Source organism: Electrona antarctica (assembly GCF_951216825.1).
Source record: "Electrona antarctica genome assembly, chromosome: 12".
Classification (NCBI taxonomy): Eukaryota; Metazoa; Chordata; class Actinopteri; order Myctophiformes; family Myctophidae; genus Electrona; species Electrona antarctica.
The window spans coordinates 15,780,663-15,797,451 of record NC_136793.1 but is presented as its reverse complement, the minus strand read 5'-3'; the positions used below and the strand labels follow the sequence as shown (position 1 = coordinate 15,797,451).

Genomic DNA, 16,789 nt, shown 5'->3' with positions numbered 1-16,789 from the left:
GTACAGCAGTGAGTGATGTAAATAGTTTTTCAATGTAATGAGTCCTGGGATGCAGGGATGGTCTTTTAGATGAGTCCCACTTCAATGACGTTAGGAGTCATCCATTTTATTTTATATGGTTATGATGTGGTTATATTTATGTAGAAAACAGAAGAAGAAATGATTATTATAACTAAAGCTAGCAAAATAAACTAGAATTAAAAAACAGTAGGCCTACAGTAGTGCATCCCGTAAATGCAGAGGTCGTTGTTTTATTGCGTCCCTTAACTATAAACTGCGTTTTGGGATGCAAAATGCACCCTATCTCTGAGCAGTTGTACAAATATTGCCTGTATATTTAATATTATATAGGGTGCTACTTGGTAAACTTGGCCAGGGGTCTGTACTTGGGTCTGCCTTTTTTCCCAGACTGGATCTTGCTCAGAACCCCCCTGGTCTCTTTTGTCTGCTAGTGTTTATGTCATCGCCTGGCAGGGGTCACGGGGGTCCGTCTCAGAGTCCCACCCCCCCCATAAGACCCCGGCAGGGTCTGAATGGGGATTCACTGGGCGGAAGCGTTGATTTTAGTGCCTGTACCTCTTTTCTCGTGTCTCATCATCCCTCTTTAATGGCTGCTCGCTCGGCACAAAGCGGGACAGTGGCATAAACAAGACCCTGTCCGTGGAGGAGAGGTGCTGGGGTGTCGCGCAGAGCAGGCGGGCTGAGATTGATGTATGCTGCGGGGGATGAGAGGGAGGGCCTGGACTCCCTGCGTGAGAGGATGGATGGATGCATAGGACATGTTTTACCTTCTTTTACTTAATCCGAACCCTAAATCCCCAGGTAGCCGATCTACAGGGTTGAGCTTGTAGAAGTATAATACAAGTGTACACACACACACACACACACACACACACACACACACACACACACTACATCACTTTCCATGCAGATGTACCCACCTCGCAGGGCAGTCGTGGTAAACGGACTGCACTGCGCTTTTTCTCCCCCAAGCGCAGTTTACAATGTACTTCACATTCACCCATTCACACACCGATGGCGGAGGAAACCATGCAAGGCACCAATGTGCTCATCAGGAGCAATTATGGGTTCAGTGTTTAATTTGGGGTTCAGTGTCTTGCTGCAAGGACACCGGGAATTGAACCTGGAACCTTCGCATTCCAAGATGGCTGCTCTACCTCCTGAGCCACTCACTGCTCAGTGTACATTGGGGTCCCAGAGATTAAAAACAAACACAAAAAGGGTATCAAATGGGGGTTCTGTGGCCTAATTCGGGGGGCAGTGGCTCAGGAGGTAGAGCGGCTGCGCTACCTCCCCAAAGTTCGATCCCCAGAGTTAAGTGTCGAAGTGTCCTTGAGCAAGACACTGAACAGAACCCCTAATTGCTCCCGATGAGCAGGTTGGTGCCTTGCATGGTTTCCTCCGCCGTCGGTGTGTGAATGGGTGAATGTAATACATATTGTAATACCAAAGACTCTAAAAAATGGGACCCAGTGCCTCCCTGCTTGACACTCAGCATCAAGGATTGGATTGGGGGTAAGTGCCTGCGACATACTAGTGTCATGTCCAGGGGGTGTACTTGTACATCAAGCTGCCTCACGCTACAGAAACAGGAGATAAGCTCCTGCCCTATGGGCCTCATGGCTCGGCAAGGCTACTTAATACATATTGTAAAGCACCTTGGATAAAGCCACTATATGGGATCCTTAGAATTAAAAAGGTTTGGAATCACTGCTTTAGACCAGGCCAATGATCCCTTCCCCCCTTCCCCTTAGACATTAACGACTTAAACATTCACAACTTTAGTTTGTAACCTTGACCTTTGGCTCGGTACTTGGTCAGTCTTTTTTCCCCTGTACCTCTTAATAGATCTGCTATTTTCGGGTAATATTCCCCCCAGAATATGGATGTGAGGGTTGGGTTCAAGTTGTTAATTAAAAAAGAACTATCACACAAAGATTATCTCTGATCCCCTGTTGAAGACCCTTGCTTTAGATGTGTGGTGGAAAGAGCAACGTATATAGGGAGATACCATGGCGAATATTGAAGACAGTGACACACACACATAAACATGTACATAGAAAGACACAGACATGCATAATAAACATGCATGTAATACACAGAACGCACGCACGCACACACACACACACACACACACACACACACACACACGTACGCTACCCACACACACGCGCGCACACAGACTTTCGGTCTGCCCCAGGGCATATTTGTTTTATTTTTCTCCCGATTCGGGTTTCAGATTTTGGTGTGGATTAGCCACAGAATATTCATAATACGCGGTGTATAGTTGACATAAAAATCACCAGAACCCCTCTGAGGGAAGTGAAGGTTATTTGTTTTTAGTGCTATACGGTTACACATGCACTATGGTATCTGGTGTCCCCTACGGTTATAGACGCATGAGGGGGAAAAACATACAACTCAGAGTCATGCCATCAGTCATGGTTTCAGCGCCATCACAGACCCATTGACTTCCATTATAAAGTATAAGTATAATGTATGCAAAAAAAACCTGACAGCGCCGCAGCATGCATGCAAAGCTTGGCGCTGATCGGTTCTGTGGTTTGTGAAATTAGCTCCGGATGCACAATCTGACCCTGTCATTGTTGTTTTTTGTGAGTTTGGCAAATTCACATCATAGTCCAGCAGCCGACAAGCTTCTTTTGTTTAAAGTGGGAAATTTGGTATACATGTATAGTCTTTTTTTTATTGGCCTAAAATATTGTCTATATACATACATTCATGAATCCACTTGCTGACCGGCTGTTAGTATTGGGCAATCTTTTTTTATAGGGGTTTCTTGTGACCCTACCATTAACATCCTATGCCTGGCAAAAATGTCAAATTTTCCTTTTGCTTTAAGTAGCATGTGACATGTCAAACTAGTTTTTCATGATTCTGAATGAATCCATTCCAAGCATTAGTTATTTAGTTTTGCTCACAATACACTCTAAAAGCAGCCATAGCCACCTGCCCAAATGTGCCCAAAATGTGCTGACCTCATCACATTTGTCATGATGTCTATGGCTGTTTTTAGTCATAATAGCCAAATAGGAGTGTATTTTGTGCAAAACTAATGCTTGGAATGGATTCAGAATCATGAAAACCCCCTAGTTTGACAAGCAAAGTTTGACATTTTTGCCTGCCATAGGATGTTAATGGTAGGGTCACAAGAAACGCCTATAATACGCCCAATACTTTCAGCCGGTCAGCAAGTGGATTCATGAATGTATGTATGTATACTAGTCCTTACCCGTTCTGAATATATGATCAGCAAATGATGTTCAGTGTGGTGTCGAAACAGCGCGTGTGTTCACGTTAACATGCCCCGTCCGAGTTGTTTTCCCTGTGTGGGTCTGTTACGCGGAATTTCCCCGCGGAAAAGTGTGTCCCAGTATTAATCTGTGTCCGTCCCAACATGCATTTCACTGGTGTCCCGGAAGCCGTCCCAACATGCATTTCACTGGTGACCCGGAATAGGACAGACACACCGACAGACAGCGATCGGTGAATTTAGTAATGATAGACAATATTTTAGGCCAATAAAAAAGACTATATACCAAATTTCCCAACCGTCCACCTCGGCTGCCGGACTATCACATCTTTACCTGGTGTCTCTATTTTTGTATTGTCATTATAGCCACAGGTGTCAAACATTTTAAAAGAAAACATTCAGAAATTGCAAATCTACATGCTCACAACTTGAGCTACTTTGGGAATGCCCTTTATAGGCGAAAATGGTCAAGTATCTTAAAATGCCTTGTGACGTTGTAGATCGGCTGTGTAGGTGTTTAAAAATAGGGTTTAAGTGGGTTTCGACGACGGTTTCACGATATCAGTGCGTCTACTCTACAGCATGTTATGGGTGACTGTTTATGCTTTTTCAGCCCCATATTTCATTCTCACGCGTAGACAGTAGTGGAGACAGGCTGGTGCTTCAGTAGTTGTTGTCTTTGGAGTGAAGGATCAGGGAAGCGGTGGGCCCTCCGAAGAGCAGCCAACAATCCTGAGGTCTCTTTAGCCGGGCTGATGAGAGGATCCTCGCTACCATCAATGCAGTGTAGTACCCAGCCGCTATGACCTCGCTGTCAACTCTCATACTTCTACACGTGCATGCACACACACACACACACACACACACAGAGACTGGTCTTTTGTTCTGTATTGTTGTCCGTAGGGCCGTGAAGGAGCCTCCCCTGCCGTTTGGGGGTATTGAACTTGAACTCTGACCTCCTTGTGATGTCGTGGTGGGTCGGTCAGCCTCAGGGGGCCTGGCGCGGCTGACCCCCTGCTGAGCCGCTCCAAGTGGGAGCGACACCCTCTTTTCTCCCAGCAGCAAATATAAAATAATTAATCCGTATCCTGATACGATAGGGTTGTGAGAGAGCTTGTAGATTGGCTATTGTCAGCAAAGAGATATGGGGCTCTATTTTTCGTCCATGCTAAACCCCTTATCCCTAAACTGCTTTGCCTTTTTTACTATTTTGAAAATACTTTTTGAATAGTTCAACTAGCTGATCTACATCGACACGTTGTGAGCTTTTTGATTGGCTATTTTAACTACCGTATTCAAAATAGTAAAAAAGGCCAAGTAGTTTAGGCATAAGGGGTCGGAAATAGAGTCCATGGTGTAGAGGGAAAAAGGAACTAGGCTACTAGTACAGACCCCTGGGGGACTCCGGTCAACAAAGTATATCGTCACTGTGTCCAAAACTGTTACTTTTCAGTATTCAAATTCTAACATACCAAAAGTACTAGCAGAGCTTGTCGATCTGCTACTATTGTGTGACATTCTAGTATGATGTTGATGTAGGCCATTAATTTAAGAAAAGTTGCTTCTTGTAAATGGTCTCAGTCAGGTCTCAAGAAGGCAAAACATTTGTACAATACCAGATCGACAAGCATATGTGTCCTTGTTATAGATCTATTTTTTTGCTGCATGACACATGCCACCAAATATAAAATAGGGCTTACAGTATGTCATGGGTCTTCAACAGGGGGTCCTGCACCAGTATGTCATGGGTCTTCAACAGGGGGTCCTGCACCAGTATGTCATGGGTCTTCAACAGGGGGTCCTGCACCAGTATGTCATGGGTCTTCAACAGGGGGTCCTGCACCAGTATGTCATGGGTCTTCAACAGGGGGTCCTGCACCAGTATGTCATGGGTCTTCAACAGGGGGTCCTGCACCAGTATGTCATGGGTCTTCAACAGGGGGTCCTGCACCAGTATGTCATGGGTCTTCAACAGGGGGTCCTGCACCAAATCGTGGGTGTGAATAGGAACGTTTTCATGTTATTTATACATTAACCACTTATTAACCCTACTAGCATCCTTAGTCTGGGTCTGGGAAACATGCAAAGACAATAGCAGATCTACAAGCTCAAAGCACATTGCACTGCAATGTGTTGAGAGCTTGTAGATTGGCTATTTTCGGCAAAGAGGTTTGGTGTAGACTCGAGGGGGAAAAAAGAGGAGACAAAGTACAGAACCAAACATTAATGCCTGAAAATAAACCATGAATCCAGCTGAAAGATAACGTGTAAACAAACAAACAAACAAAAAACCTGAATTTACCATGACCAATGATGATGGTGCTGTCACACAAGTCTATGACGAGATCTATGAAATCTATGAAAAATCTGCTTCATCCCTCTCAGCTAAGGGGTCCTTCTCCTGAGGGAAAAAAAGAAAACAATGTTGGTCTCCTGGCTTAAATGATCATGATAATGTTCTCTGAGTGTTCTCAAGCGTCCATCCATTGGTTTTGAACTGACCAAAGCTGTTTGTTATCCCCTGTGTGAGAGAGCTGCTTTACGGATGGACAGATAAAACAGTTTGTTCAGTTTTTTTAGATCAGTGGTTACCCAGGAGGGTCCCCAAATTATTTTGGCGGGAGGGGGTCCCAGATGATTAGCTTAATGTGAAACATAGTGTTGCTGTTCTCACTCAACAGTAAACAAACCATCAGAACATACAGTATGAAGGCCTATTCATACTCCAGTTTTAGGTGATAAGGTGACCACCGAAGCGGTGCTTATAAAACGGAGAGAAGTGCTGGGGTGAGCGGTGAGTCGCTTATCACTGCGGTGTGACATCATGTTGTAGTTTTCCGTGGTCACCTTATCACCTAAAACTGGAGTATGCATAGGCCTTACAGGGTAATTCTGCACGTTTCTAAAGCGACAATTTACGTGACAATAGCAGATGAACAAGTTTGTGACGTGGTTCAAGGTTCAAGGTTGTGCTTTATTGTTACATCTTGTGTACAGGTACATAAGAGTAAAACTTATTTTTGTTTGGCTTCCTTCAGACAATGCAGCAGCAAAATATAATACGACATCAAAACAAACAGCAAACAAAATAGAATATAGAGTGCAAAAAAGAGCAAACAAGAGCAGAAAAAGAGTATCATATGTACATGTGCATGTTTTCCTTGTAGTAGGACAATTATTATTATTATAGTATTATTTTATGGTGGTGCGAAGCGATACATTGTGAGCTTGTAGAGCTGCTATCTTTTTCACTAGTTTGGGTCCCGGAACCACTGGTGTAGATGCACCCCCCCCCCCCCCCCCCCCCCCCCCCCCCACACACACACACACACACACACACACATACACAAACCCCCCCCTCTCAGCGGTAGGTTCCCGCCCTCTATCCAGCCATAAATCCTTGCAGGCTCTATCCCTCCCCTTGGCTGGGTTCTCTTTTTAAAGGGGGGAGCCACGTGGAAGGCATCCCACACACACACACACACACCACCCCCACACGTTGATGCTTCCTCCTCCTAATGTTCGCTGGTCAGGTGGAGGTGTGTCATGCTGTGATTTCTACCGGGGGGGATGCTGCGGTGACGGGGGACGGGGGGCTCATGGCAACCTATCCTTGGCCTTCCTTCTCCATTAGTGCATCGTACATCCTTTATTCTGCGGGTCTTCAATGTTTTTCAGGCGACACATTGTGAGCTTGTAGATTCAGCTAATATTCCCCCCGGATAGGGATGCGAGGGTTCAAGTGGTTAAAAGTGTGTGTGTGTGTGTGTGTGTGTGTGTGTGTGTGTGTGTGTGTGTGTGTGTGTGTGTGTGTGTGTGTGTGTGTGTGTGTGTGTGTGTGTGTGTGTGTGTGTGTGTGTGTGTGTGTGTGTGTGTGTGTGTGTGTGTGTGTGTGTGTGTGTGTGTGTGTGTGTGTGTGTGTGTGTGTGTGTGTGTGTGTGTGTGTGTGTTCCCATTTGAGTTGAGAGTGTTTGGTGTTATGTGTGCGACATTACAAACAAAAGTGTTCCTATGACAAGTCATTGACATGACAGAAACTCATGTCTTTGCAATATTATTCATAGATATTGGCACGTAGGTACATTTATTATTTTTCAACGTCCTGGTGAGTTTATTTTTGTATATACACTCGCATCATATATACAGTAGGCATGAACTTGATGTACATGTATGTACATCAGGGATGTCAAACTCAAATACACAGTGGGCCAAAATAAAGAAATTGGTACGAGGGCCGGACTGTGTTTCAACACACGGGCACCGCGGTCATGAGGACGTCCCAGGCAAACAGCAAAAAAGTAAATGCATTTAAAACTGAAAATGCATTATTATTATGCTCAGTTTCCTGTTCTATGATCCTCACCAAGCACTGCTTTCATAGTATGTGATATGTGCCAATGCACTCACAGTGCATTGTCGGACTTGTAGTATTATGGTGGTCCGTGCAATATACCAGAGGGCCAGTTCTAATACTAATTAAATATCATTCCCCGGGCCAAAGATAATTCATTCACGGGCCTGATTTGGCCCCCGGGCCTTGAGTTTGACATATATGATGTACATGTACAAGGTAATGTCTCAGAATTAAAAAAAATGAATGGATAATTGGAAAATACAAAGATGCATATCTCTGCTGTCGGGCAGAAACCAGTTGACTCCAAAATGTTCATCTTTCAGGAAACGCAAAATATTAAATGTTCAGGAAATGAAGACCTTATTTTAAAAGCAAAGCAATACTGCCTCATCAAAGTTGGTATTGTGACTTTATTGTCAGATACTTGCATGAGAGGGTGAGAGGTGGCACACAGTTTGAGGGTCCAATGGAGTTAGCTGGTTTTGTCAGAAGCACCTTTTAATACTTAACATTGGTTCAATAATGTTCTTTTAACCAACACAGATTTATGGTGACAAATGTAAAACCTGAAAGATGGAGTTGACAACGATATGGTATTAACAGTAAAAAAAATCACACCTGTGTGAAGTGAGGGGTGTTATTATAATCATGCATCATCTCATTCCTGCCAATCACAATTTGCGGCCTCACTTTTTAAGTTTGTGGACACACACTAAAAGCTGAGCATATGAGGGGCTAGCGGCCCTCAAAAACAAAAAGAACAAAAACGAACAGAAAACGCACACGTGCCCGCACACACAAATACAATACACACACAAATACAATACACACACAAATACAATACACACAAACACACAATGTAAACGTAAACTCCATTGAAATCACTATTCGGTGTGCAATATGGAACCATGGATTGTACTTTCAGACGTTTGTTCAGTGATGGTGAAAATATATTTTCTGTGTATCAAAGAGCTGACATCCATCTGATCACAAGTTCACGACTGAGGAGTTTAAAATTTTACAGGTCTCCGATTCCAAATTTGTCAATTAGTATCCCAATCATCACAAAGGAATAAAAAAAATCACACCCGTGTGAAGTGAGGGGCGTGATGTACTCTTATCATTGTACATCATCCAATAAAAAATCACACCTGTGTGAACTGAGTGGTGCAAGGTCTTATATAGCCTGATCAGCTGTGGTCTGACGTAATGTCAGTGACCATAGTAACCATGCTCATTCTTTTGGGTCCCACGTACAGGTACACACACGTACAGGTACACACATACATAGACACAAACAGACAAAGCTGGTTGTTGGAGTGGTTTGCACCACTCAAAAAATGAATATACTTCCTCATGAATTAATTTGTCAACTTATGTTATCTTTTAATCATGATGATACAATGTTAAAAAATATTCAATGTGTGTGTATGTATGTATGTATGTATATATATATATATATATATATATATATATATATATATAACCCCCGAGCTGAATTTAAACAGTTGCACTGTGTTTAGAAAAGTCGATTTGCTCGTCCACAAATGACGTAAATTATCCTTTCATTGTTAATGACAAATGTGACACGTGTTGGGATATAGGAGGGGCGCAAAATGCACAGCTTGAAATTAAAACAGATTTAATAACAGCATGGTTTCCCTTCCCTGTGAATCTCTGATGTCAATGTCGATGATGTAACATTGATGACATCATACAGTAAGCGACAGCAGGATGGTGGAACTGAGATGTTGGATATGAATTCACAAAAATGTGAATAAATATTCACACACAAAAATGTGAATAAATATTCACACATGGTTTTTACCCCCACAAAATGTCAAAGATATTCAGGGATTGACAAATCTACCACAGCAAAAAAAGAGAAATTGCCCTGCAGGTAGATTGGTCTGGTTTGAATTTCATTTTGCTCACCCCATAGTTGTGTGACCAATTCGGAACCCACTATATTCAAAGTGGGAAATATTTTGCTGTAACCGCCTCTTGGAAATTAATCTTCCACACCAAATTTCCAGTTTAATATCTGTGCAATGATATTAGTCTGGCCATGCCAGGCTCTTGACTTCCTTGACTTACTGGCAGTAGGTCAAGGAAGTCAAAAGCCTTGATAAACCCATTGTAACTTCAAACTCCATTTTAACCATGATAGATTCATCAAACACCTGTCCTTGGTACTGGTGTTGACTGATATTGGGTTTCTAATACGTGAGAGGGGCTGCATTCTTTCAATTCCTTTATCATTTTATGTTTGAGTAAATGAAAAAAATAAAATAAAAAATGAAAATGGGTATTGAAAAATCACGGCCACCTCACGCATTAGAAGGACAATATCGCTCAGCAGAACCAAGGATGGGTGTTTTTGAAGAAAGTGGAGTTTGAGGTTAGAATGTATTAGGAAAAAACAAATCTCATATTTAAATACTGAATCAAGCAAATTTCTGGCGTGCACACGGGTACAGGCTTTAGTTCCGACATACTATTGGTCCGACTGCCATTAGACCGACAACCTACCTCAAGCCGTAACCTAACCCTAACCGCAAGCACGGCGCAACACATGTTGGACCAACGCATGTTCGGGAGCGACAGGTGATTTCCGCATGTCGGATCTTTGGTGTCGGATCTGCGTGCACACAGAAGCCATCGTAGATGTTGAAATGACCCCAAACATGTTTGAAAGTGAAATATCCCTTTAACAATTCCTCCCCTTTGCAGTCATTTTCTCTCTTCTGTCCCATTGCCTGGAACTTATCCTCATGTGTTGCCGTTGGTAGTCATGGCGGCCAGTTCCCACCTGATGTCGTATGGGAGTCCCGACTGCCCCAGATTGTACTGGATCACTGCTATCTTGCATAACATCTTCAGACTAGGACTTGGATCTAGGATGTACAAGTCGGACACCTCTGTCTCGTACACATATTCATCATCATCATCCTCGAGGTCTTCAACGTCCACTGCATTGGGCGTGTATCTGTACCTGTAGCCTCCGAAGAGGACCATGCGTTCTCCCACCATGCAAGAGCACATCCGAGTTATCCAGCACGGGTATTTCCCCTTGGGCTCGACTTTCTTCCAGGAGAAGGTCTCCGGATTGAACTTCCACAGGTCGTTGAAGGTCCGGCGCAGCCGAAAGTTGCGGCCGCCAAATATGTACAGCTCTCCGTTGTAGGCAAAGGCTGAATGACCCTCGCGTCCCTCCGGAAGAGGCTGCGCAACCGTGCTCTGCCAGCAGTTTGTCACCGTGTCAAAGACTCTGATGTTGTTATTGTGGTCCACGTCCCCTCTGCCCCCAAACACAAACATCTTAGTCCCGATGACGGTGGCAGAGTGGTATTGGGAAGCAGGCGCCAGAGTGTTTCTGGGGTCAATTAAAGACCAGACCATTGTCGAGGTGTCCAACTTATACACGTCATTGGAGTGTCCGGTCTGCCTGTTGTATCCTCCGAAAATATACATGACCTCGCCCAAGACACAGGCCGAGTGGCCGTACCTCGCCTCTGGAACAGTCCCGGCAGGAACCTTGGGCTTGGACCATCTGTGGGTGTCGACTTCAAACCCGTGAAGCACGTTGCAGGGCTGATTGTTCACCATTCCCCCCCAGATGTAGACGTCATCTTGTATCAGCACAGCTGTGTGGCCATAGCGCATAGAGGGAACCTCAGGGGAACGCTCTCCTCTTCCGGTCGTCACTGGGGGCAACTTGGCCCAGCGCAAAGATACTGTGTTAAAGACGTGCACGTCAATCTGACCCATGTACATGAAGGTGGTCCCATACCCGCCGAACGAGTACACCTTGTGACCTACTGCCACGGCTGCATGGTAGGCTCTCTTTAGTCCGTCCAGGTGCAGTGCCCAGCGCAACATTTAGTACGCCGGGCAGGCACTGCCGTGGAACAAAGAGGGGGGGCTTTGTTGAGTCTTGTTCTGTAGAAAGACCTTTCCGGATTCTTTCCCCAATCGTTATGGGAGAAAAACCACAGGAAAGCTTGTGTGTTAAGGTTGTTATTTGTCATCTAATTGAGACCATATTTTTTGCAGAATGGGGTCCTTACTGGGGCGCACTATATTGTGCATAGTCAACAGTATTGCGAAGCTTGACCAATCCGTGAAGCCGATGATTGAGTTGACCGATCAGGGAAGCCCATGCCCTAAAAGTACAGGGAAAGCTTAGTGGTGAATGTTGTGAGACTTGCCTCTCGCTCTCTCTCTCTTATCACCAACTGCCCTTTTATAACCCTATTCCAATGTTTATTCCAGTGCGCATAACAGAAAAATATATATTATGTTGTTATACAGTAGTTTCCATATCGGGTCTGTATATTACTCTATGCTAGACATTAAACAGAACACATTATATTTGAGTAATGTGATCAACATATGTTTACACACATGTGTATACAGATATTTCTTTTTTTTAAATGTTTTTCTTTTTGCGGCTTTCGCCTTTATTTTATTTAATTATTTTATAGAGGGACAGACAGTAGGCTGACAGGAAAGGGGGGAGAGAGATGGGGGAGTGACATGCAGTAAAGGCCGTCGGGATCGGTAGTCGAGCCCGCGGCACACTGCCAGACTCGGGCTACCGGCCAAGGTGCCTGGACGGCTGAGCCACGGCCCAGGCCTGTATACAGATATTTCTTATTCCATTCTGACTGGCCAAAGGCGATTTCACTTCCACCCATATACACCACAAATTTATGCTACAAATGTCAGTTTTTTGATACAGTGTTTTGATATTTGTGTGGGTATAGGGCAGTGTTGATTTTGACAGCAAACGTTGATTTTAGTTTTAGTCATAGTCTCTTGAATAATTTCCATTTTTGTCACCTGGAATGTCTTAGTGTTAGTCTAGTTTTAGTCGACTAGTTTTAGTTTATATCATAGGATTTTAGTCGACTAAATCTACAGTTGATTTAGTCAACTAAAATGTGTTTTGGTGGTTCTTGGTGCCGTCGTAAAGACTTTTTACACTTGCTGAAAATAGCCGATCTACAAACTTGTGTACAAACGTGACGCGTTGTGAGCTTGTAGATCAGCTATTTTCAGCATGCAACCAATTGTGACTTATACTGGATCTCTTCTCCACTAGTCCCTTCTTAACATTTTAGTCTAGTTTTTATTTGTTGACGAAATTGTCAGTATATTTAGATTTAGCTTTTAGTCATCATAGCATAGTTTCCCTTTAGTTTCCATTTAGTTGTTTCGTGGGGGGGAATGTGGCCTGAAAAGGTTGAGAACCTTCAACCACTGGTCTACCCTGTGTTTGTGAAAGACAGACTGAGAAAGGGTTAAAAAGTGTGAGGGAGGGAGAGAGAGAGAGAAAGGTAGAGACAGAGAGAGAGACTGAGAGAAACGGGGGAAGGGTTCTGTGCTGAAAACTTGACCCTGCAGAAGGAGGTCAGGTCCCACGGGTTCATAGATCAGGCTTCCTAAGCCTCTCCATTAGCTTCTTCATTGGCCTTCAACCCTGTTAGTCTCCTCATAGGCTCGCTATAGCCAGACGGTCCCCCCCCCCCCCCCCCCCCACAATCAATGTTCAAATGCTTCCGTCATACACTCTGGAGCGTGTGTGTGTGTGTGTGTGTGTGTGTGTGTGTGTGTGTGTGTGTGTGTGTGTGTGTGTGTGTGTGTGTGTGTGTGTGTGTGTGTGTGTGTGTGTGTGTGTGTGTGTGTGTGTGTGTGTGTGTGTGTGTGTGTGTGTGTGTGTGTGTGTGTGTGTGTGTGTGTGTGTGTGTGTGTGTGTGTGTGTGTGTGTGTGTGTGTGTGTGTGTGTCAGACAATTAATTTAGCACTTAGCCAACTTGAAACCAGGTATATCCCGGACAAATTGGGACGTTTGATAGTATTTGTTTGATTGGTGTTTATTACAGTCTAGGTCTTCAACAGGGGGCATGGGACCCCTAAGGGTTCCTCAGACTTACTACTAACTTAAGGGTCCTGCCAAATCTTTGTGTAATAGGAACGTTTTTCATTTCCTTTTTACATGAACCACTTGAGCATCACTTTCTGAAGGGAACATGCACAGACAATAGCCGATCTACAAGTTCATATAGATCGGCTGTTTTTGGTGAAGAGGTTTGGTGTGTGGTGGGGCAGACCAAGGCCAAAGGTCAAAATGATTATGTATTGAGCATTTAAGAGGTTAAATGTCTGAAAATACACATTCACATGAAAGATGTGGAAACAAACGCAACACAACACTGAGGACAATGTTGTCAAACAAGTCTATCTTTGAGATCTATGACAAAGTAGGCTATATTGACATGCAACACAATGTTCTACAATATGTAGTGGGGGGTCCCTGCTTCATCCCTCTCAGCTAAGGGGTGTGAAACTGAAAACCCTTGAAGACCACTGTTCTAGTAGTGTAGTGTGAGCAGACCGTTATCTAACCCATCTAACATGTAATTAAAGGGACATTTCACAGCTGGAAGGAACTGCAGTCACTCAATGTTAATAGTATTTGTAGCACAATTTGAAGTTTGCACCCTATGGTCAGAATAATAATCTGGTCTGTGTTTTTGACTAGGGTTTGACTGGATTCCTGAATTCCTACACAATAAATGGTAAATAAATGGTAAATGGTGCATTTATATAGCGCCTTTATCCAAGGCGCTTTACATAGATTGTGCATTACATTCACCCATTCACACACGCATTCATACACCGATTGCGGCGGAAGCCATGCAAGGTACCAACCAGCACATCGGGAGCAATTTGGGGTTCAGTGTCTTGCCCAAGGACACTTCGACATGTAGACAGGAGGAGCCGGGATTCGAACCGCCGACCCATGGATCATTGGACGACCTGCTCTACCTCCTGAGCCACAGTCGCCCTATGACCATAATGCTTTGGTGCACTGCTCCTCTTTGTGGAGAGGGGGAGGGCTGTCTTACCGAGACAGCCCTAATGCACAATCTATGTAAAGCGCCTTGGTTAAAGGCGCTATATAAATGCACCATTTACCATTTACCATTTACACCAAATCAAAAGTCGCCATGTGATTTGCGTGCTGTACGTAACACAAGAATCAAGAACGACACTCTTTGCGTTTGCGTGCCTGGTGAATGAACGGGCGTGCGTGCAGCCCACCGCCAGCACTATCGCCGCTGCTCCCCGACGCTGTATCTGCTGTTTTTGAGTCTCCTTCCACTGAGTGGTTAAGAAACTGTTGGACGACCGTGTTACATTGAAATCTCGCACAGGGCCCTGCTGCTTAAGCTCCAGTAAGTTCCATAAGTTAACCCATTTAGCCCTGACGTCGAAATAAAAACGATTTTTCGTGTGTGTGTGTGTGTGTGTGTGTGTGTGTGTGTGTGTGTGTGTGTGTGTGTGTGTGTGTGTGTGTGTGTGTGTGTGTGTGTGTGTGTGTGTGTGTGTGTGTGTGTGTGTGTGTGTGTGTGTGTGGGTGGGTGGGTGGGTGGGTGGGTGGGTGGGGGTGGGGGGTGGTGGTGGTGGTGGTGGTGGTGGTGCGGTGGAGAGGCGTGTGTTTATCGTTGTAATAAAGTACAGTTTGTGTCCCTTCACTTTCTCCCTCCGGCTGTCTGACATTTGACAATGCATTTGTTTGTCTGATAGATAAATGAATACAACAAAGAATGGCATCACTTGGGGTAATGAACAAGAAACAATCCATAACTTATTTTAAGAAATAAAAGGTTGTTTGTTTAAAGGTATATTCAGTGATTTCACTTCATTCAAATATCACTTTTTTTTTTTTTGGGATAATCCTCCCTACTATAAAGTGTGCTGACCATATAAGGAGTTCCTCCCTGTCCCCAGTGAGCCCCTGAAGTCAAAAACCCCTAGTTTCGGTTTGGGCTTTGGGTGGCAAAGCTTTCATCCAATCAGGATGAGAGGGGCCTTCCTCCAATCATGATCGAGTGGGGCGGGCCTTGGTGCATGTGCTGTTGGTCTGTTGTACTTCCCCCACTGTAGAGCATGTGCATGTGCACATCTTGTTACCAGGGCGGACCGGGTTTTTTTCCAAATCACCCAAATCACTGAATGCTCCTTTAACCAATCTGTATGGTAGAATCATGTTAATACAATATAGTCTGCAGTGGTTGGAGGCATAGTCTCTCTTCCATTGCCGGGTAGGACACCTATAGGCCAGGACATAGAAGTTAATTATTTTTTTCCCCCAATAGAGATTTCAGAAAATATTTGTAAAAAATATTTTAATCCTGGAACCAAGCCTTCAGGCCCCTGGTTATTATGACCATAAAACATTGATTCTGTGTCAATTTGTATTTATTTATTATTTAATTATATGATTATATATGTTTTGCAGCATTTGTACACTCACAGAGTTACAGACCTGCAAGAGTCCATTTGGAACCCCTATAGGAAATCGCTAAATGGAACCGTTAATAAATCGGTCCGTTGAGAGGTAATCGTTAATGAACTGGAATCATTCAAATCCTAAAGGATATACAGTGGTCAGAACAGGAGGGAATGGGGAAAGGAGTATGAGAGAGAGAGAGAGAGAGGGGAGAGAGGGAGAGAGGGAGGGAGAGGGGGAGAGAGAGCACAAGCTGCTTGGAGGAGGAGGTAGTGGAGGCCTGCATGGATCTTGGAGGAGGAGGTAGTGGAGGCCTGCATGCCAGAAAGAGACAGACAAAAGGAACGAAAAAACACAGGCAAAATGGAACGAAATAGAAGAGCATAAAAGAACAAAAGGGCCCTGGCCCTTAAAATGGAGCGTTGGTCAGTGAATCGTGAAGTACCGCAGTCCTCCAACCAACCTCCTCTACCCTCTCCAACCCACCCACCCAACCAGCCAGCCGCCTCCTGGGTCCCCTCTTTGCCTAGTGTTTTTTTTTTCCTTCGTTTTTTTTGGGGGGGGGGGGGGGGGAGCTTTTGAAATGCAATTAGCATTTCATTCCCCGGCCCAACCGACCCGGCTACACGCGATGAAGTAATGCCCCCATTCTAAATGTGGGCCCTCCTTTTAGCTCCCAGAGAGGCTGTGTAGTGGAGGAACACATCCCCTGTTTTTAATCCCCTGAAAGTACTTCTTCTGTCCGCCCGGATCATTGTGTGTCATACAGGCTAATCAGTCAAACGGGACCCCCGGTCAGCGCAGGCCGAGACACCGGCAACTCGCCCTGGCTGGCTGG

At 44.5% G+C, this 16,789-nt stretch overlaps 1 protein-coding gene across 1 annotated transcript; it reads right to left on the bottom strand.

Annotated features, from left to right (window-relative positions):
* Positions 1–10,421: 10,421 nt before the first annotated feature.
* LOC306934281 (kelch domain-containing protein 3-like) lies at positions 10,422–11,531 on the bottom strand (the record flags this gene model as incomplete). Its single annotated transcript, XM_079516852.1, has 1 exon — positions 10,422–11,531. One exon carries the CDS (start codon positions 11,529–11,531, stop codon positions 10,422–10,424), a length of 1,110 nt encoding a protein of 369 aa, XP_079372978.1.
* Between the last annotated feature and the right edge of the window lie 5,258 nt (positions 11,532–16,789).